Genomic DNA, 22,354 nt, shown 5'->3' with positions numbered 1-22,354 from the left:
TTACACCAGCACACAGAGTCTGGATGAAATGGAATAACCCAGGACGGTTGCTGTGGTTTCTCCTGAGGTCACACAGAGTCCAACCCACACACTCAACACACACACACACAATTTTACAAAACATGAGCTGTTCAGTGTCAGGTGATTCAAACGACATTAATGCAAATGGCCTAAGCAACTTGGGCGCAATGCTTGCGCCCTCTAGCGTCCTCGGAAGGTAACACATTCTGTGTCTAGTTTTATTTTTTGGAACTGTTGATATTGAAACTTAAAAAAAAATGGGTCAGATGAATTGCTTACGTGGGCAGAACGAGTTTTCTTTCAGTTTCTCTGGTGGAGCTAATGTGGTCCCAGCAGTCCAGTCTGTGCTGTCTCTCCTGAGAACCCACATGATATCGCTTGCAGTGTAACCAATATCTAGTTGGAAGCTGCTAAATACAGTTCCCAGTACTGATGGTCAGACCTTTATACTACTACACAAGTCAGAAAGTTTTGACTAATTCTTGTTTACAATGCTTTCTGACTTGATGCTAGTTGAGATGACTGAATGAAGTCAAGGAGGTTATTAACCTGACCATGCTATTGTAATTACAGTGTATTAATACACCCTATAGGTATTCCAAGTATCTTCTTATTTTACATGGTAAAAGGCACGTTTTACCATTTATTTGATATGAATTCAACTCAAATTAGTTATTACATATTGACTTATATGCTACAGTCACTTTGTTTTTTCTTCCTGCAAGCATAATTTTACTGGCTGGAGCAAAAGCATGTCGCTTCCATTGAAGGTTTATATAACATACCTGCACCACAGAGGTGTCTCTGAGACTGAAATGACTAAATACAAATGGAATTGCTGTTAATAGTCATTGCTGGTAAACCCAAATTAGAGAAGGCCTCCGAGCCATTCAGGCTTCTAGAGTTGAGTTCTCAGTCCAAACCTGCACGAGTCGTTTATTCCAAATTCCTGTGCCCATTCTGCTGCCCGGTCTCCATTTTTTCCAATTCCTTGTGGGTGTAAACAACTGGGAGGAGGTTCCTGTATGTGAGATTCACTCAATTACACTCTCTTTCACACACAAACACAAGCACACACACACGTGCACCGACAGTAACAGATCAGATGATTTGCCTGCAGCGGCTGTGGTGTGTTTCCTGTGTCCGTCGATGAAAAGACTGTTTTGTGCTTCTGTGGCGGGATGCAAATCAGACAACTACTTGGAAATAAACACACACACAGATTGGCCATTTTGAGGAAGTTTGAAGTGTGTGTTGTGCTGCTCAGCTGATCTCAGCCATTAGTCATGAGGTTGATCGTGAGGTCATTACTATTGCTGCTGTAAATAACTTTGCAAAGTTTCAAGTTTGTTTTTTTTACTTCCATTTTGCAAAACTGTCTTTGACGCGTATATTACTGGAAAAAATGTTGACATTGTGCATTTGAGTTTGATTTATATGAACTGCTCGCTATTATTAAAACTGGTCAATTCTTGTAGCTTTCTGTTTTTACAATATGTAATGCTTTTCAGCTGAAGCTAACACCACTGCTATTTACTATGAAACATTGGAGACAGTTACCTCTAAAATAGTGTTACGAAAAGCTGAATATGTTTCACTGAATATCCCCTTTGCAGCAAGGCATCGCCTTGACACCCTTCTACTTTTGGCCTCGCACACAACAGGGAGATGGCTTCATTGTGTCTGCTAGTGCAGAATGCTGACACGTCTGTTGTTCTTGCAGTATCTGAGTGAAGCTGCTTTGACATTTCTGCAAACACCATTTAAACAGAGGCGCCTGACAGTCCTGATTCAGGGATAAATGCTGTCACACCAGTCATCCATTCATCATATTTAAAGTTATTTTCAGCTCTGATTTCGACTCGTGTGCAGGGTGACAGAAATAACGTGGAGGAATATGTTGACGGCAGCAGACTGAGGACATTTTGTTGAGCATATATGTAACTGACAGACCTAGAGGGAACTGAAGTCTGTCTGGTCTCATGACTCGCTGTGCCAACCAGGTCTCCTCAAGGACACCGAAACTGAAAGTATTTGCGAACATGGGAGACCAATCATTTGAAAGAATGTGATCCGTGCATATGGTGTTTAGAGGACCGGACTCTCATATTTTAAAGACTTGACTTGCTGTTGACCTATGACCTGCTGCTTCCTGAAGATAAATACATATTTAAGGGATGGACTTACTGAAAGAACTTGCAGAAGGACAAGATTATTTATGGCTTACTGTTTAACTTGTGCTATAACATGTTTGTGAGCACAACAAAGTTTACCTATTTTACCCCAAAGAGAAGGTGTGTGGTGCAATGTTGATATTTTTAGCAACTGAAGTACGAGCTTGTTGAAAAGAGGACACTGCAGGTAGAAAGAGCTTCTGGAGTGTGCATGTGTGTGTTTCACCAATGAAAAATGGGTAAACCCAAACAACACTAGATTTATTTTTAGGGTCTTAAAAGCCACTTAGCCCATATTCCTGCGGTTCTCTTGCCACACAAAACTGTCTTTAGAGCCTTTCTTGTGCCTGCTTTTAGGGTCAGACTTTGGGGAAGTTTAATTTCCCTAGTTACCAGTCAAAATAGAGTTATGGCTTTTGCTATTGAGCAAATCCTTTTTGGCCTGTCAGAGTCCTGTTTTTTTTTTTTATTCGACTTGACACACGATCACTTGAAACACTGGTCACTCAGGACTTTACTCTTGACTTTTGACAATGTGACATGTGACACTATTGGCTTCCCCTGTTAAACAGTGTACTTTTTTTCCTCTTAATGGGCTGGTGAGGCTTCATGAAACTGTGTCCTTATTTTAAGAACTCACTAGGTGGTGCTGTCGGTTAATAAATGTAAGAGATTTCATTGAGACAGAGGCAAAGATTTTAGAGCAGGGAGTGCCATCTACTGGCTCTGAAAATGGCACTGTTTCATGAAGCCCCATAAACCCCATTTCTGAAGCTACCTACCAAAGTATAACAATTTTCCTGTTTTCCGGCCCCTTATTTCTGGATGTCTATGTTGAACACAGAAAACAAACTCCAATTCAAGGTGACTGAGCGGCTGGTCTGATGTGGCTCTAAGTGCACTTTGACAGTGAGTGACACCCACCCACACACACACACTGAAGTCTTGCGGAAACGGAATGTCACCCTCTAGTTATTTCAGTTCCTCTCTGTGTGAGCGAGAGAAGGAAAGAGAGAGAGAGAGAGAGAGAGGTGGGATCCTCTGGATTTGAAGGCTCCTCCCCTCCGCACACTCTGCTCAGTCAGTGCTGGACAGCAGGCGTGTGTACAGGTGTATGATGAGTGTGTGAGGATGAAGCGAGCGCAGCGTTGCTGTGGATGGTTCCTTGACCGCTGCTGCTGCTGCTGCCGGCACAACGGATCAGGTTGGGAGCAATACACACCAGTCTCTCCCGGCGTCACGTTGAACCACATGTTTTTGAGTTGGCCCGCAACAAACTTGTTGAGCAATGGCTTTTCCTGTGATTCACACCGCGCTGCTGGGCGTGTGTAGCATGTTCTGACAGAGTCTTCCAAGTCGGTGAGTCGCGTCAACAACTCCCATGCTGTTTTTGTCGGTCGCGACTGACAGTCAGCTGCTGTGGTTTGCTCCTCCGTCTCCTGACCTGTTCTACTGTCCTGTTTGGAAACTGAATACTATACAATTACAGTCGTTCCAGTCGACACAATTCAGTGCTGTCATGTCGGGAACGGGTGAGTAGTAAATATTGTGACATCTGAACAAAAATGCAGGGAAGCGTGTTTATTTTGCGACTCTGTTATAGAATGTGGGAATCAGCCTCTCATTTTTTTCAGTTCAGAAATCCCTAAACAAGAGTCTACACCGTGCTGTTTGTGTGCAGTAACTCAAATGTTCGATGAAGCCAGGGTGTGCATGTTAGTCTTAAAAATAGTTTGGCTTTTATTTGGACGGCAGGTGCAGCCCTGAGTGTCTGATAGATGACTTTGCTAGCCATAACTAGTCGAGTGCATGCGTGCAGAGAACACGTGAAAGGTGAATTGTTTTGCTTCCTTAAGTACACAACTGGTATTTCTGATTTTGTTTTTTGTCGACCAGACTTCTCACTTGACTTGACGTTCAATATCCATGACTTTTCGACTCTTTTTTTGAATGAATGCGCCACTTGATGGTTCTGGTTCTTGTCATGCGTGGTGATTCAGACTAGATTTGACTTTGAATTTATTGTTGAGAATTTTGGCTGAACATTGAAATATTGAAATGAAATTTTCAGGAAACACAGATTACAAGACTGGGAAGAGCTCTGGGGTTCCATCTGGATTTAATCCACTTTGCATTGGTTTCTACTTTAAACTGAACCATTATCTATTTTAATGACCCCAGCCCATGCACCGGGTCACGTAAGGACGTTGTTTGCTTCCTTGAGTTCTGACTTGTTTATACAAGTCTTCAACATCCTCTCTGTTTTTCAATCTCCTTGTGCCTCTAATATCTTTCACCAGTCACGTGAAGAACATTTTCTTCCTCCGTAATAAGAATCTTATCAAGGTGTATCGTGATGATGTTAACTGGTTGTTAAACCCCTAAACTTAACACGTGACCGTGAGCACTCGGGTTTCCTCACACTGCAGCCAGGAGGTGTCTCTGCTGAGCACTTCTTCACAAGTGCCAGTTAGCTAAACGTTAACTTAAGCCTGCATGTTATTGGACTTTGGACCTGGAGTCAATGAACTTTCCTTGAAAACTTCTGGACCTCTGTAGTTGAGGTCGGTCTGCTGCTTTTGTTTGCGTTTATAGTTGAGTGGCACAGGTATTAAAATGACTGGCTGGTCATAAAGAACTGGTCTTGCTCAGGCTGTTGAGAAGGGTTTCATCTTCATTGGTCAGATCTATTCAATAGTGACTGTATGTCTGATGAATGGGTTTGGAAGTTGATGGTCTTCACAACCCTTTTGGGCTAAACCTGACGTATAAACTCTAGATCTCTACATTACCAACTGGAACTTGACTCCTGATATTTCTACAGATTTGGACTCTGCTGGTCCAAATATTCACCTGGCTCGTAGTACCCCGTGTTCGATTTGACCCTCCTGACTTTTCACTTCACATGCCACGTGCAACTTGTGTAGTCTCGATCCAACTGGCACGCTTCAAATTTTGACGAAATGTGAAGAAGTAGAACCTTAGCTTTTATCTCAGTGCAGGATTGTGGTGGAACTGGTTTCTTGGCTGCTGACAGGACCTCTCCACAGCCAGCTCAACCCACCCTTCTTTGGTATTGCAACATGTTTGCTTTCCACAGAATGATGGTTTCATGCATTCCCGCCTTTTCTGTGTCATCCAAAGCTGAAATACTGTTTGATGTCTACAGCTGGAAATATAATTCTTTCTTTTACTTCATCTTTTCATTTGTCTTTCTTTCTATTCCTTGCCTCTCAAAATAAATTTGAAGAAAACTGAGATTTGACATTGCCAGGTATGCCGCCTTCGTATCATATTTACATATTTTTTCCTTATTTATTTTATGACTCATAATTAAATTTGTCAAAGCACCTGCCTAACTCCCGGCCTGGGGGCCAAATCTGGCCGGCCAACTCAGTTTGGAGGCCCACAAAAGAATATAGTGGGATCAAAATTGTGACTGATGTAGTTTCAGGAAATAAGTAGCTGCCTCACTCCCTTCCAGAATGAAATGACAATTAGAAACAGGTGTTGTGACCATTGGTGAATCAGATTTAAACTCAACGTGTCACTTGATAATCCAGACTTTTGGGCGACTTGGTAGTCGATACTTTGACCCTTGTTGCACTTGATAGTCTTTGCTACACATGATAAAAGATTAGCACATCAGTTTGATGGAGAAAATGATCTCAAAAAGAAGGCAGACCACATAAGAAATAAAAACATTTGATTCCTGTCGCTGACCATTGGTCATGGACTTGGGCTCATGACTCAAACTAGGTCTAATGCCGGTCATTTTTTCACCCTAGTTATGTTTAAGCACAAACCATGATAACATGTTCGCATGTGTGTGTGCGAGGGAGTTTGGACATATTTGCAGATAGTGTTAAAATATAAAAGTTAGAGAACAAACTATGCTAGGAATGTCGCCCCTCCACATTGCAGCCACTTTACAATAATCTGAGGGAGTCACTGAACCCTGACACATTTCTGCCTCTTATCTTTCTCACTGTTTAGGTGAGTAACTGTGATGGAGCTTCATATGTCTGAGAACTGTTGAAACATGGATTTCTTCCCCCTGAATATTTGAGGCCAGAAACTCCTGCTCAAGTCATGAAGTAATCTGCCAGGTCATACTGGAATAGATAAATAGGAGTAGATGATTTTTATTTGATATATATGTCTGTATATAATTGATTTTTTTACTTGTTATATTGCTTAAAAACAATTTAAAGCAAGATGCATTTTAATTTTTAAGAAAAAAACTGAGCATGCCTGTGCTACTATATTACTACTATCAATATTACTGCCAGTTGTGGGACCACTAGGTTCTTCTTGTGGTATGTAGGGTGCCACAGTAAAATGGGTCTCTCTGTCTTTGCTGGACATAATCTACAACTCAAACATTTTCTTAAACGTTTATAGATCAGTGTTCACAGCACTGCAGACAATTGCTGCTAATAGATGTACAACTGTTTTTGCTCGACCATCAGTTGTTCTGAAAACACGACAAATGCTACTCCATGTAAAATGATAATAATGTGACTGCATCTACGATGACCATTTATGAGCAAAATGGAGTCCTTCTAGCCACTGCTACTTTTGATATTAATACAAGTGTAATAATAGTGCTACTACAAGTTTTGGGATTGTTGTTTGCTCTTGAATGTAGTGTTTCTGTAGAAGAATATTATTAGTTATTCAGCACAACTGATCTAATTCCAAATAAGTACAAATAGAATCCCTTTATTTATCAAATTGTGTTGTTTTTACTGCTACTATTGTATACTAGCTGTTGTTGTTTTTTTATGTTCATTACACACAATGTAAATACAGCAACAATATATACCACGACTTGTATCTCACCCATCAGTAAAAGGAAACAATGCTGGTGGAGTACAGTTGGAATTGTGTTTGGAATGGTGGTGTTTATACCAGTCAAAATACTGACAGCTGATAGCAGTATGACTACCAAGGTTATGTTGAAAGAAACGTGTCTGTGATGAATATGATATTGAGCACTCATAACTCCAGTCGGAGTCCCTGTCTGGCAGAGAAGTTTCAGGTCGACCTGACTCAGGTATTCGAAGAGGTTTCTGCCAAACAAGACGGAGCAGGAAGTGGACGACGCTGTGTGCGCGCACACACAAGTTCAATTTGTTACCGTCCATGAAGCCTCTCTTTGTGTGTCAGCTTTCCTGCAGCTGCTTTTGTAGCTTTAATGAGTGTCATATGTGTGTGTGCCGCGCACATGTGCGTGCACGTGTGTGATTCCATGATAGTGAGTGACGGAGGATTCCAACAGTGGACAGTCTGTCTCTCCTCTCTGTGGGAGAACAAAACCTTCTGTTGTTGCGTCTCACCTGACTCTTTACTCTCGATGTCTTGTCTGAGAGCTCAAGAGATAACTGTAGTCCTGAAATAGCCAGGCACCCAAGGCTCATTCTTGTCTTCCAAATACAGTATGTTGCACGTGGGATCCTATGAAATGTCAAATAGATTTTTATTGGTCAGGTTTTGAATGTCATTTTTAAATGTTAGTGGTGACTAAAGAGACAAGTACGACACATCTTCCCTTCTTTTCGTATTTCGTCTCATTTTTTTCTAAGTGACTGAGGAATTAAAACATTTTTTTACTTTTTATTTTATTGTACTTTTTGATTTTTATAATATTAAATTAAAATAATATTTTTATTTATAAGAAAACACTTATCAAGTGTCTTGACTGAAAGATGAGTTTGAATGAACATTAATCTAAAATTGTTCAAATACAGACATAACAAATACAGATTAACTACATTTAGAGTCACATACGGATGGATGACGAAATCCATTTGGATGAGAAACTTTTATCTTAGAACCATTCATCTTTACAAAGTCAGCAGAATCAATGTGCTGCATTTTTGAGTAGAGTCTTTAGTGAATGTGTGCGAGAGTTTGGCAGCCAGATGTGAAGGACACTCTTGAGAACACATACCCACCCTCACTCACACTCTGACGTCGTTCTGCTTGTCCGTGACACTTGACTGAATTCTCTCAGCCGCTCTTGAGATAGTGAAGGACTGAGACTTTGAACTGTTTCAGGTGTGTGGTTTTCAGTGAAAGGAATTTACTTAGATGAAACTTGCTCTCACTGGAGACTTTTGGGGTCTAAGACAAGCAACCTGGCATGAACTGGTCTAAGACTCTCTTGAGTCAAGATAAAACCTAAGAATGGAATTGATGGAAGGAGGTGTAGACCAGTGTTTGCAGACCAAGGCTTTGACTCGGGGAGTGTAAATGGCAAACATTATGATTAAAAAAAAACAAAAAAACAAATTCAAATCACCTAACATACTTCAATTTCAGATCCAAATTGGAATTGAAGAGGGTCAGGATGAGGTGACGACCTGTTGGTTTCCAGTAAATTTGCGTTTGAGATCCACATCGAGACCAACTGATGTGGAATGGAGATGAAGAGGCAACCAGATCAAAAGTTTAACAGTAGCGATGGCAGTCAAGACTAAGTGTTCTGCAGGTTGAAGCTGAGATAAAGAGTTTGGTAGATGATCATGTGATGGTTCCTCTGCAGTTTAATCTCATGCTGCCGGCATGCGTGATCACTTGGGGCCACTGGAGAGTAGATGGCCCCTTAAGAACTGTTATGTTAGGTCGCTGGTCATAGTGTATGTTATGTAACTGGTGCAGGACAGTGGTAACATGTGCTTGGAAACAGTGACTCGGGGGGTCGAGTGAGACGTGAAGCCGTGGAACACCTCAGGAGATCCTTGTGAACTCTGAACTTTCATTTCCTGTCTGGAACACACAATCCCACACAAGCTCGTCGCTCGGAGCTGTGTGTGAGTTCAGCTGATGCACCGCACTGTGGACACATGACCAAAACACACCCGCGCTCATCTCATCGCCGCTCAACAGACACTTATACTTTGTTTCCCAACAGGATGAACAGCAACGGTTTAAGGAATTATCTCATTGTTTTAAAATGGGGGTTTTATCTGCGGCTCCGATCTGTTGTTTTTAAAGTGTTTTCTTGGCACATGTCAGCGAATCTTCCTTGTACAACACTGACATCTAGTGGGATTTTTTTGTGAAGTTTGAATTTTTGATCATTGTCCAGATCAGGTAAAGCAATAAAAAGGAAAATAATATTTTGTTTTGAGGAAGTGCCTCTGTCTGAAATGTAAATGAGATAAAGAAATGTATAACAAATAAATGAATGTAAAATTATGCATGCATACATAAACAGATATCCAAAGTTTAGAGGTGATTGTTGTTGACTTATATCTCGATGTTTCCTCTCAGAAAACTATCCAGTCGGCAGCTCCGATGGGAAGACGGAGTCGGTGGCGAACCTGCAGCCGCAGCCCTCACTCAGCTCTCTGCACTCCAGCTCTCCTGGGCCCAAGCGCTCCGGCAACACGCTGAGAAAATGGCTGACCAGTCCCGTCCGCCGCCTCAGCCACGGCAGCTCAGTGAAGAAACTGCCCAATAATAAGCAGAAGAAGACCGTCGGTAAGATGATTCACCACATTCATGCGCGTGAATATTGAGTGTCAGGTAGATACAGCTGAGTGAGATACTGTTTGTTGAATGACTCAGGAGCAGGAAGAGAGGAGAGTGGGAAAGGTATTGATATGGGCCAACAGGACCTCGGACCTCAGGATGACATCATCACCGAGGTACGACTTTAAAATGGTGTTTGGTCAAGATGAATTTGCTTTAACCAACCGCTTGATTTTGCAGACCATCATCAGTAAAGATGGGAACCTGCTGTCCAAGACGCAGTCTGGAATGCAGAGCGGCGGCGAGGAGGAGCCGGACGAAGAGGCGCACACCCCACTGCCTCCTCGCATGGAGATCATCAAGGACCCCTCGGCTCAGGACGACAAGGTGCCGCAGCGGGTGTGGAACTGACCTGGAGCTGTTTCTTCTTTGAGCGTGTGAAGTCCACTAACAGCTGCGCCACTTTCACTCCCTGCGTTTCTCACTCTCTTCACTGCTAGTTCTCCCTCTAGATGCCTTCTTATGTGGCATTATGACCGTCTGCCAACCAGCGACACCCATTCCTAGACATTAAGCTGCCGTTTCTCTGAATCATTTCGACACCTTTTTTTGTGCTTCTGTCCAAAAGTTGACTGCCAAACTTGAACTTCCTCTCCTTCATCAAGGATCTTTAAGGTTATGACATCACAATTGTTTACAGAAACTTCATATGTGATCGACCTGTGGTGTTAACACTGGTCTTTTCCTGCCAGTAATTCATCCAAATGAATATGTTAAAGTCCTGGTTGTAACTGAAAGACAGTGGTGGTTAGTTGCGTTGAGGCTCTTCATGCTTCTGCTCTTAGCTGCTAACAAACTTCATCTGCTTCCTGCTTCTCTTCTTCCTCTTCTCCTTCAGCCGTCTGCTCTGCTAACGTCCCTCCAGTCCACCTCTGAGGTTCCCAGCGCTGCCGAGCTGGTTAGCGCCATAGAGAAACTGGTCAAAACTAAAATGGTGAGTGTGCGTGTCCCATTTGTGACGCTGCCACCCCGAACCCATGGTAGATGACCTGCTCTGCGGTGAAGCTCTTGTGATTCTTAAACGTGGTATGGACCACTTTCTGTTTGTAAAACAATGTTCTCCGTCTTTGCTGACAGACCCTGGAGCCGGGTGCGTACCCAGGGTTCTCCCCTCTGTCGCCACCGGAGCAACCGCAGGTCCAGCCAAGAAATCCAGAACTGGAGCAGCGAGCTAAAGCCATGAGAGGGCGGATGTAAGTCCAAGACCCATGTTACATTTGGTAGTCAGTGTAGACTCATAGACACATAACAATCAGGTTTTTCTAGAGGTATGTCAAGTCTTTTGTAATACTTGGACCAGATGAATATCACCGAGGGCACAAGGCTTGAGGACGCCCATGAGAATAAACCACATGTGCAGACTGATGTTGCTATTTTAGCTTTGCTCTTTTGTGGGATTCAACAAGCATTTTCTGTCCTGTCCAGGTTTGTTCTGAACGAGTTGATACAGACGGAGAGGGACTACGTCAAAGACCTGGGCATCGTGGTCGAGGTGAGCTGAAAAAACATGATGGACAAATAAACTCAGCAGAACCTCAGTCTGAACTGGGATTAGAAGGCTTCTGCCCAGGTGCTTGACTGTGAAACTGTGACCTTCTGCAGGGATTCATGAAGAGGATAGAAGAGAAGGGGGTTCCGGAGGACATGAAAGGAAAAGAGAAAATCGTCTTTGGGAACATCCACCAGATCTACGACTGGCACAGAGAGTAAGTCCGCAAACGTGACTGGCCAAAGGTTTTGACTAGAATTACATTGTCATTACTCCAGATGTCAAGTTCTTCATTTGATATCTATCCTTCTTTCTGGTTAGTTTCTTCGTAGGAGCTCTGGAGAAATGTCTGGACGACCACGAGCACCTGCCTGAGCTCTTCATCAAACACGTGAGGCACAACTGGCGCTGACAACGTCCGTGAAAATTTCTCTGCAATCTAAACCAAACTGTATTTACAGGAGCGAAGGCTTCACATGTATGTTGTCTACTGTCAGAACAAGCCCAAATCAGAGTTTATTGTCGCCGAATATGACTCCTATTTTGACGTGAGTGGTGCATCTGTTTATGACCCTGCCGCTCCCAGGACTGAAATATTTCAATATTCAGCTTCATTTTTCTTCACCAATAATGTTGCTGTCATCCTTCAGGGGGTGCAGCAGGACATCCAGTCCCGGTTGACTATCAGTGACTTCCTCATCAAACCTATCCAGAGAATCACCAAGTACCAGCTGCTGCTGAAGGTAAACACGCTTGTTTGTTCTGTGTTAGTGAGAAGGCTTCAGAGAAAAGCTAGAAACAGAATGCAGTATGTAAGCAGAGCGGAGCAGGAGCAGGAGCAGTCCCCTGAGGTTCTCCAGTGTTACAGATATGACCTGGGCTGTGATGGTGTGGGACGTTGATGCATGTTGTTTCTGTGTGGGTCATGTCTTTTGTTGCTCTCAGGACTTCCTGAAGTACAGTTTGAAGGCCGGGATGGACTGTGAACAAATTGAGGTAAAGTGAGATTCATCCAGGAGCTGAGACACGAGTCTGACATGTGTGTTCTGTCTTGCAGAAAGCTGTGGATTTGATGTCTCAGGTTCCTAAGCTGTGCAATGACATGATGAATTTGGGTCGACTGCAGGGATTTGAGGTTGGCACCGATCTGTTGACTGTGTAGCGTTAGCCTCGAGCGTCTTCTTTGGCCCCTCCTGATTTGGGTTGTTTTTTTTTTTTTTTAACCAGGGGAAACTGACCAGTCAGGGCAAACTGCTGCAGCAGGAAACCTTCTTTGTGACGGAGCAGGACTCTGGCGTCTTGTCTCGATCCAAAGAGCGCCGGGTTTTCCTCTTCGAGCAGATCGTCATCTTCAGTGAGCTGCTGCGGAAAGGATCGTCCACGCCCGGGTACCAGTTCAAGAAGAGCATCAAGGTACTCTTGATGGGACGAGCTGGCTCAGTTGGACTTCTTTGAACTTTGCTTTCTGTCGTCTGCAGATCTCCTATCTGGGTCTAGAAGAGAGCGCAGATAGCGACCCGTGTAAGTTCGTCCTGACCTCTCGTGGATCAGCGGAGCGTTTTACCCTCCAAGCTGCCAACGTGGATATAAAGCAGATCTGGGTCCGACACATCCAGCAAGTGCTTGACGTTCAAAGCAACTTTCTGACGGGTGAGAACACAAACACAACTGAACTTCTACAGCTATGGAAAGGGCTGGTTCCTCTGGTCATTTTAGCTTCTTCCTTTAAGGGAATAACCGACTTGACAATTTTTCCTCGCAGCTCTTCAATCCCCCATCGAGTACCAGAGGAGCGCGGGCGGAAGCAGCGCCTCCCTCACCAGAAACAGGTCCACCTCCAGCAACCGCTCTGCCACCTCGTCCCACACTCGCCCGTCCTCAGCTGTGGGACTCGGCGAGAAAGAGGGCGACAGAGGACGAAGCCACATGAAGATGTCTACCTCCAACGGGGGCTCATCCTGCTTTGACCCCAGGGTGAGTAGAGACACAGTCACAACATCCTACTGTGCGTTTCCTGAACAAGTCTTTCAATAGTCTTCATGAACTCATTTATCTTTTCATAGAGACATAACTATTTTATTTTATTTTATTTTATTTTATTTTATTTTATTTTATTTTATTTTATTTTATTTGCGCTCGCTCTCCTCTTTCAGCTCCTCTGTTTCACTCCTGCTGTTCCTCTCAGGTTGACCTGCCTACCCCTCTTAGTCACCCCTTAACTCCTTCTCCTCACCCTGCCCACCTCCTTCCACAGGACATTGACAGCTGTAACGGAGTGTCCTCCACCATGCTGGTCACTCAGGACTACTCCGCGCTGAAGGAGAACGAGATTTGCGTCAGCAAAGGCGAGGTAGTTCAAATCCTGGCCACCAACCAGCAGAACATGTACCTGGTCTTCCGGCCAGCCAACAGCCTGTCGCCGGCCGCTGAAGGCTGGGTGCCGGGTCACGTGTTGAGCCCGTCCACCAAACCCATCAAAGACTCCTCCTCTACTTCCTCCTTCCCGGCGGCGGTGGCTGACGCCAACAACATCAAGTAAGTGGCCTGTTCACCCACAAACACTCGGGACCCCCCCCACACCTCTCCCTCCCCTCCCTGTTGGACCGTGATATTTGCCGGTACAGAACTGATCTGAGCCAAAGCCTGGTACCGGATCCGTGAATATGGATTCCTTTTTAAACACACACTGACAGGAGCGCGTGGAGCGAAAAACCGGACTCTTATTTCAGTTGCTAACACATTTTATTTCTTTAACTTTTTCTTTTTTTTAATCTTTTCTATTTTTTGAAAAGAAAACCATTACCTGAGGAAAATTCAGGTGGACTCATCCCTGGCTTCACAGGTTATTATTTTTATTTGACTGGACAAAGATTTTGTTTACTCCTCGATTGTTTGTTCACTGTAAAGACATTTTTGACCGAATCTCCAGAACATTCCTGTTTTTTGAAGAAAATATTTTGCACTATTTAAGAAAAAAAAAAGAATTCAGGCTGTGCAATATGATTTTAACGGTAGTTTAATGATAATAAATGTATTTTAAATATGTAAAATAAGCCTTTCTTTCCGAGCATGAGCTAGCGGAGGAAGACATCGAGATTGTTTAATTTGTTTTTGTTGATGTTAGGATGAAAGTGATTTGTAGCTTTTAATATTTGTAAATAAACCATGACGACAACCGTGAAACTCAACACTGGCTACGTTTGTGTTTATTCATGACATCAAGGAGCATCCGCTCATCATAGAACAAATCCAGTTTTATCAACATCAACACAAATTCAGTTCCATCAGAGGAAATGTGGTGAACGTGACGTGTGGGAAAGGAAGGGACCATTTTGTTTGGTTTGCACCTCCTGTTCCTGTTGTGTTATCTTTCTGTTTCAGTTTTATTATTCTTGTGTTTCTACTAACATTGACGGTTTGAAACTCCACATTTGGTTCAAAGAAGAAGGTCATCATTTCAAATATGAAGGTTTATCTGAATGTCACTTTAAGCTTATCTTGCCAAGTTAAACTTGCACACAGTAACAAGAGGAAGAATTTAATAATAGAACGACACAGTGTCACAGAGCTCTGACTTCCTTTTAATTCATAAAAAACGTGTTCTGATGAAAGCTCTTTGTGTTCCGTTCCTCCGGGATGTTGTTGTGATGTCTCTTGTTTTCATGTGTCTCGAGGGAAGATTGATTTTTATCTCAATAAAGTGTTTCGGTTCTGTCACGGTGTCTGTCGCCTGCTCGGGTTCAGATGAGTGTGGCTGCAGGGTCCGAGTCTTTCCATGATGTGAAAAATAACCACCATATTGAACAAATATCTTGATGTGGGACCTGCAGCCACTTTCTCTGCCCTGCTCTCTGATTGGCTGCTTGATGTTTCCTTCTTCCTGTGCTGCACAGGAAGTCTCTCTCTTGGAACACGCTGCGCGCTAGGAAGCGCGCCGAAGCCAAGGAGGCCGGTGCAATGGGGGTCAGAGGTCAAGAGAACGGCTTTTTGCGTAAACCGAAAGAAACCACGCCCCCTTCCACGCTAGCCTCCCCTGTTGTCGGGGCGAAGGGCAAAGTGAGTAGAGCTGACCGCCGCCACACGCTGGTGGTGTGTGTGCACTCGCCTGCTCCCCCCAGAGACCCACTTTATCTGTGTTTTTATTTCATTAACCCGTGTGTGAGTTTTGCATACGTGTGTGCGCACTAGTCGTATCGTGACGAAGAACGAGCCGTGACTTTTTTTTTTGTTCCGGCGTCACTGCTGGCATGGTGAGGTGAGGGAGCATGGTTGAGAGTCACTGACCCATTTGGGTTGTATTTGTTTTGACCTTCCTGTTGTGTTTGACCACAACCCGATTACTTTGTGTTCCTCCTGCACGTGTAGTCGTAGAGACCTCAGTCGTTTTGTGGTGACGTTGCTCAGCTGGACTAACAACAGGACGTCAATCCCTCTGTGGGATTTCAATCTACGTATCATTTCTTAGAACATTTGAGCTCAGCAGCTGATGGCGCTCTCTGTCCTTCTCTTGTCTATCTTGCAGTGGTCAGTATCCCTGACACAAACCGCAAAGATGTCAAAGATATCTATAATATATATATATATATATATATATATATATATATATATATCACCAGGTTTTTACTTCAATCTTTCTCTCAATTCCTCCTTACTCTTGTCTGTCCTGTTTCTCACCATCTCTCTGTCTTTGTGTTTATTTATATATGGGTCACTACCTTGGAACAGCCACTGACCACTGCAAACTGGAAACACAGCAATGAATCTAAATCCTGAGTTTAAAAAAAAGTTTGTGCCGCATCTGAAGTGAATTCCCAGTTCTTGTCTCCCCTCTATGTTTGTGTTTCCTCTTCTCCCCTTTTTGGTTCTTCACCCTCCCCTGCAGCCCTCATGAGTCTCTCATCTAAAACATCCACCTTCCCTCTGCCTCTCTCTTGACTCCCTCTTCCTCCTCTCCTCGTCCCCCTCCATCAGGAGGTTCACACTTCAGACGAGTCCGACTGTGATGATGAGCTCGACCCCAAGACTGGTATGGAGGTAGGAGCCTCGCCACTGACCTGGCGTTCGTCCACCGACACCGATGCGTGATGAGGTGTAAAGTCAACTGAAGCCTGAATAACATGCAACAGTTATTAACAAGTGTTTTTCAGAATTTAGTTTGACACTTGCGACCCTTTAATGACCAATTTTATTCACATGCAAGATACGTGATAAAAGAGTCTTGATGGTGCTGTGTCTTCTGTTTGGAATCTGATTCATTTGGAGAAAATAGGAGATAAGTTTGTGCAGTTGTTTCAGCTGACTGAAACTGTCCCCTCTGTTTTGCAGCTACTCAACCCAAATTTCATCCAGGAAGGTGAGCACCTCTGGCACTGTTTGTCAATGGTGACTAGTTATTTGCTTCATGTTTGGAGAAAATGAACGAATGTTTTATCCTAAATGGAAACTCCCATTATCGCTGACAGACTTGGCGACGATTTTAGTTTTCATTTGATCTTTCGAAGTGGCCTTATAAATGGCTGAAAAAAGCTTTTTTTAACAGTAAAATCTTCTCACTCAGGATGTGACTGCACTACTTCACATGTTGGAATATGAAATAGTTCTACATCAGACACGTCCCTCTGTGGTGGGGGGTCGAAGTTTGGGGATTCTTTGTGGCAATTCTTGCATGAATGAATTTATATGTTGCCTCGGAGTATCAGTACCTGGGCCCACACACTGCCTCCCTCCCCGTCTCAGTGGCACCAGAGTTCCTCATCCCACTCTCTGACGTGGTGTGTGCGTTCGGGGAGACGGTGGTCCTCTGCTGCAAAGTCTGTGGCCGACCCAAACCCAGCATCAGCCTGAAGGGCCCAGACCAGAACCTGCTGAGCTCCAATAGCCGCTTCACTATCGAGATCCGGTACGATTGCTCTCTCTGTTTTTCTGCTCTTCTCCTTCTGATCTTGATCTGGTCCGCAGGGACACGGGTGACATCCTGCTGAAGGTCTGTAACCTGATGCCGCAGGACACGGGCATCTACACCTGTGTGGCTGTGAACGATCACGGCACCGCCTCGTCGTCCGCCTCCATCAAAGTACAAGGTGAGGCCACTGAAACTGTGCACCACCGGGTCAGAGCCTGACACTGTTTGTGCCTCTTCAGGCATCCCAGCTGCCCCGGGGAGACCCGTGGCCCAGGAGGCCAGCAGCACTACGGTCATGGTCCACTGGCCGCCGCCGGCTTCATCCGCGCACAGCACGGTCAGCAGCTACAGTGTAGAGTACCGACAAGAAGGTGAGCGCTTCTGATGGATGGATCCACTGGTTGCACTAGGAGTTCCTGGTCCACTCATCACACTGGTGCACAAGATGCGTGGCAGCTAGGATGATAACAACAACAACAAACATGGAGGAATCCCTGAACAAAAGCAAACAAAAGCATCTGTTTGCTTTTGTTCAGGGATGTTTTTCACTACACAATGGCCAGGGTTTGCGCTGCTCTGAATGGACTTGAAATTCTTATAAAATTGAAATTCTTATACAAATATTTTCAAGACATGAAAAGAGCTTTAGTTTAAATAAGGTGATATAAAAACTTGAATATAGCCACTATCGTGATTTATTGTGCTTGATGCAAATGAACAATATTTTGTTGTTTAAATGTATGTATGGTTCCATCGTTTGATTCAGTAATATACCAAACTCATTCAAATTGAAAAACGTGGCTTCTTGTGGCAAATATTCTTATACCATTAAAATGCGATTAATTGAGATTAATTATTTTTAATTTTTTGAATCGTATCCCACCCCTAGTAAAAACCCATGAAGTGAGCAGTCGATGTGATGATGTCGTGGCTCGGAAGATGTTGTAAAGGCTCTGTAAACTAACTGTGAAAAGATTATTAGATAATCTATAAAATGTATAATAATATATGTATAATTAACGGCTGTCCTCCATCCTCTGTCTCTGCCCCAGACTCGTTGCTATGGCAACAGGTGTCCAGCAGCAGAGAGGAGTGCGTGCAGATCGACGCTCTGATCCCCGGAGGTCATTATCAGTTCAGAGTGCGAGCGTCGAACCACTGGGGGGTCGGACCCCCGTCTGAGCCGTCCAACATGGTCACGCTGCCCAGCTGCAGTAAGACAGGCGCGCGCCCTTCTTATCACCTTCAGCAGACGGACCTCATATGACTGGCTTTTTTTCTCTCCGCCAGACTCTGGCTGTGACGGAACAGGAATTCAGTGGAAAGAAAACTTCGAGTCAAGCTTTACAGAGCTTTGTGAGATCGGAAGGTAAACACAAACTGCTCTCTCTCTTTTTGGCAACAAAATGAATCTCTTGTTTTCTTACCACTAGGGGGAGATTTTCAGTGGTGAGGAAATGCCTGAACAAATCCACAAAGAAGGAGGTGATATTATTGAGCTGTGGTTCTTTTTGATCTCTGTGTTTGTAACATTTTGTGCTTGCAAACACAGGTGGCTGTGAAGTTTGTGAGTAAGAAGATGCAGAAGAAGGAGCAGGTGGCTCACGAGGCAGACATCCTCCAGCATGTCCAGAATCACCAGATAGTGGCGCTGTTGGACACGTACGAGTCTCCCACGTCTGTGATGCTGATCCTGGAGCTGTGAGTTGGACTTCCTCACTTGAAATGTTCAGAGAGAAATCAGAACTTCTTCATGTCCTTCACTCACCTCCAGACTGGATGATGGACGCCTCCTTGACTACCTGGTCGTCCACGATGAGCTGATGGAAGAGAAGGTTGCTTTCTTCATCCGAGAAATCTTCGAGGCTCTCCAGCACCTGCACACCTGCCGGGTGGCTCACCTGGACCTGAAGGTGGGTACCCAAGTCCTCCTGGTGTTCATCTACATCAGCGTGACTGTGGCTTCTGTGGCAGCCGGAGAACGTCATGGTGGACCTCCGCTCACAAACCCCTGCCATCAAGCTTGCCGACTTCGGTGACGCCGTTCAGCTGTCTGCCACGCGCCGCTACGTCCACCTCCTGTTGGGGAACCCGGAATTTGCGGCGCCGGAGCTGATCTGCGGCACACCGGTGTCCGTGGCGACCGACGTGTGGAGCGTCGGCGTGCTGGCCTACGTCATGCTCAGCGGCGTGTCTCCCTTCCTGGACGAGTCGCCCGAGGAGACCTGCGTGAACATCTGTCGCCTCGACTTCTGCTTCCCCGACGACTACTTCCTGGGTGTGAGCCAGGCGGCGAAGGACTTTGTGACGTCGGTGCTGCAGCAGGATCCCAGGAAGAGGCCGAGCTCTACTTCCTGCCTGCAGCACCCATGGGTGAGCCGCGGCGGAGCGCACGGCGGGGATTATTCCAAAACCCCTCTGGACACCACGCGTTTGGCCACGTTTATCGACCGAAGAAGGCAGCTGCACGACGTGCGGCCCATCACCAACATCAAAGGTCTGGTGAGCAACAGTATGGGCAACACACTGTGACCTTTCATGCGCCGAGGCAAACACTTTAAAGCATTTGAGCAGGAATGTGAGGTTTACGATTCCAGTGCCTGTACCCGCATTTCCAGGATTTATCTTCGCTCGGTCGGGACTTGAACCAGGTCCTAGCGGCTGCCTCGATCCAAAGACACATCACTGTGAATGATCTGCTCTTGTTTTCGCTCTTTGACTTTCATTTGACCTTCAACTGTGGGGTCTGAAGGGGATTGTACAGGACTGGGACAGAACCCGTCTGACAACCTGGAATGGAAGTCAAACGTCCATCCTGTGAGTTTGTTACCTTAATATTTTTAGCCGTTGGTCACATGACAGTTAGCTTCCTTGCGTCATTTTAGGTCTTCATGACTGGAGATCAGACCTCTCTGCTTGAGCCTGCATGTCTGTTGACCACCTCCTAGTTTATCTCCTTCACTTTCTGACACATGAACATCTGCTCATAATAGCATAAACTGAATACATACATGAACACCAGATACAAGAGTGGTAGATTGTCCAATGGCGTCTCACTTTACAAAGGATTTACCCAAACATTGGATGCTCTAATTTCACATCGACTGGGTGCCAGACTGAGATACAGTCTCGAATGTTTTCCAAAATTTAACACAGACAAAGTTAACAGACAAAACAAGTTGATCCTGGTTTTGCGTTTCACCAGGTGATCTTAAAACCACCATCATTTTTGACTGAAGAACTTTTGATTTTTGCATCTTAAATCGATCTGACTTGCAAAGACGTGAATGTAAATCGCCAGCCTCCGTCTCAAGGCTGCGAATTACGACCACTCCCGGTTTATATCTTCTGAGTCGACACGAGTTTCAAAATAAGTCACTCTGAAAATGAAGCGAAAGATAAGATAACAAAACCAGAATCAAAAATTCAAATTTCATCCAATGTCAAAAGGGATGCTCGTACTTGGACCTGGTGAGAAAATGTTCTTGCCTTTTTTAGTTTTTTTTTTTAGTTATCACACACAAGGTGGTAAAGAATATTTTAGTTATGGTTTCAAAAACATTTAATAAGGGTGTTTAACACAACACAAGCTGTATTTTATTTGTTCTGGAGCAAAACAAAAAGAAGGAATCAATTCTGCAGGCACTTGGTGCTGTCTTGTCCAAAACCAGGAAAATAATGTTAGTTTGTCATTATAATGCTCAAGATACACTGTTAAACTAGTGATTATTGAATTATTATGAGTGAAAGTCAAAGCAGGACGTAGAGTAGTTCCAGCTGGAGCTGCAGAAGACTCACTGAAAGACTGAGCCACTAGTCCGCTTCATTTGGCGGCACAGTACCTGGTTCCTACGGAGGTTGTGACACTTTTAATTTATTGAATGTTAATTTATTGTAGATGTAGAATTAATTTTGCAATAAAAAAAGAGGTGGATCTGACTCCACGCAGCTGAGGACGACGTGAGGATGTTTTCTGAACTGAACTTTTTCATGCTTTCTGAAGATGGATGGAGCAAAAGGCACTGTGTTCTTGACTGCTGGAAATGGATCCAAGCTCTGGGACTTGAACGAAGCATGAGCGGAAGCAGCCACTTCAGGAGGACTCACGTTTTGTCTTATCGATGTTTACATACACTTCGTCTGAAATAAAGTTGCTTAGCTAGTTTACAAAAACAGTAGTATCAGGGAGAAACCTGCATGTGACTCACCAACAAGGGTGTAGAGGTCAGGTGTGGTGGGAGGTCGCCTGAGGGTGTCTCAGTTCCATTAAAGGAGGAGCTCAAGCAAGAATATACTGTCTGGAACCACCACTAGAATAAGCGAGCCGGCATTGCTGTGCTAATGGCTACATTCAAAAAACACTTTGTAACTCAATACCTTACATTGAGGGGGCAACTCACGGAATGCATGGGTGCATTTTGCCTTGCTGTGGAGAGGGAACATCACCTTGAAGTTGACTCGCTTAAATGCCACTTGTCACGCACACAAGTCGAACCTGATGAACTCACCTCCGCGCTCCCAAGTCTGTGTTCTGAGGTTGAGGATCCCTGGGCCGTCGGGCACGTCAACAGTTTCTAATCATGAATGTAATTTTCTCAAGAATGTGTCGTAGACGGGAGCTGCAGCGAGACGTAGTGGTCAGACGTGATGATGCGCCCTGCTGTCCGGCTGCGCAGGTGACCGCTCCCCCTTTTCTCCATGTCCATGGACTTGAGCTGAATAAAGTGATGAAAACTTGTTGATGAAGTGTGTTTCATGTGTCACTTTTATTATCGAGACTTGGTCCCCAAACACTCGAGAGGAAAGTAGAATCCTCTTCTTTTGCAAAGCTTTCACACCGGCCTTGTTTTCCACACAGTAGACTCGATGCCTGACTCTGACTCACAGCTGACATTTTCCCCTCCTGCTGCTGTAATTACTGGAAATGAATGAAAATTGGAGTCGAAAGTCAATAATCACTGGAGACAAGATTAATTTGACCTCAACAGGAAATGTCAAGTTTGATCCACAGCTGTGGCATTTGTGAGGAACTTGTTGTCCTGGTGTTAGTTCAATGAAACTTTTCTTGCTCAAGATCACCAAAGGATTGTTCCACTCTGGGTGTTGTCAAAGGAATGGAGGTCAACTTTTATGCACCGCTATGCTTCAATGAGACGGTCAGCTTGCCATATTCATAATAATAGTAATAAAATGTTTATAGTGACACAGATATTATGCTGGATTTGT

At 44.4% G+C, this 22,354-nt stretch overlaps 1 protein-coding gene across 4 annotated transcripts in view; it reads left to right on the top strand.

Annotated features, from left to right (window-relative positions):
* kalrna (kalirin RhoGEF kinase a) overlaps positions 1 to 22,081 on the top strand; it is a 94,915-nt gene extending 72,834 nt beyond the window's left edge. The window contains exons 41-68 of one of the 4 annotated variants that reach the window (XM_053878067.1): positions 9,477 to 9,686; positions 9,774 to 9,853; positions 9,918 to 10,076; positions 10,576 to 10,671; positions 10,815 to 10,930; positions 11,163 to 11,229; positions 11,340 to 11,443; positions 11,548 to 11,617; positions 11,688 to 11,774; positions 11,877 to 11,969; positions 12,172 to 12,222; positions 12,284 to 12,361; positions 12,454 to 12,639; positions 12,705 to 12,876; positions 12,989 to 13,200; positions 13,481 to 13,761; positions 15,120 to 15,282; positions 16,198 to 16,260; positions 16,552 to 16,579; positions 16,963 to 17,125; positions 17,185 to 17,306; positions 17,368 to 17,499; positions 18,181 to 18,342; positions 18,419 to 18,497; positions 18,562 to 18,613; positions 18,681 to 18,829; positions 18,903 to 19,041; positions 19,103 to 22,081. In XM_053878067.1, the coding sequence (XP_053734042.1) occupies positions 9,477 to 9,686; positions 9,774 to 9,853; positions 9,918 to 10,076; positions 10,576 to 10,671; positions 10,815 to 10,930; positions 11,163 to 11,229; positions 11,340 to 11,443; positions 11,548 to 11,617; positions 11,688 to 11,774; positions 11,877 to 11,969; positions 12,172 to 12,222; positions 12,284 to 12,361; positions 12,454 to 12,639; positions 12,705 to 12,876; positions 12,989 to 13,200; positions 13,481 to 13,761; positions 15,120 to 15,282; positions 16,198 to 16,260; positions 16,552 to 16,579; positions 16,963 to 17,125; positions 17,185 to 17,306; positions 17,368 to 17,499; positions 18,181 to 18,342; positions 18,419 to 18,497; positions 18,562 to 18,613; positions 18,681 to 18,829; positions 18,903 to 19,041; positions 19,103 to 19,660 (3,872 nt within the window). In that variant the 3' untranslated portion in view covers positions 19,661 to 22,081. The remainder of the gene's footprint in view (positions 1 to 9,476; positions 9,687 to 9,773; positions 9,854 to 9,917; positions 10,077 to 10,575; positions 10,672 to 10,814; positions 10,931 to 11,162; positions 11,230 to 11,339; positions 11,444 to 11,547; positions 11,618 to 11,687; positions 11,775 to 11,876; positions 11,970 to 12,171; positions 12,223 to 12,283; positions 12,362 to 12,453; positions 12,640 to 12,704; positions 12,877 to 12,988; positions 13,201 to 13,480; positions 13,762 to 15,119; positions 15,283 to 16,197; positions 16,261 to 16,551; positions 16,580 to 16,962; positions 17,126 to 17,184; positions 17,307 to 17,367; positions 17,500 to 18,180; positions 18,343 to 18,418; positions 18,498 to 18,561; positions 18,614 to 18,680; positions 18,830 to 18,902; positions 19,042 to 19,102) is intronic. The other 3 variants (XM_053878068.1, XM_053878070.1, XM_053878069.1) reach the window with 3 other exon arrangements.
* Positions 22,082 to 22,354: the final 273 nt, after the last annotated feature.

Source organism: Synchiropus splendidus, chromosome 10, assembly GCF_027744825.2.
Source record: "Synchiropus splendidus isolate RoL2022-P1 chromosome 10, RoL_Sspl_1.0, whole genome shotgun sequence".
In the NCBI taxonomy this organism is placed as follows: Eukaryota; Metazoa; Chordata; class Actinopteri; order Syngnathiformes; family Callionymidae; genus Synchiropus; species Synchiropus splendidus.
The sequence above is the reverse complement of the archived record's forward strand: the minus strand, read 5'-3'. Positions and strand labels throughout refer to the sequence as shown.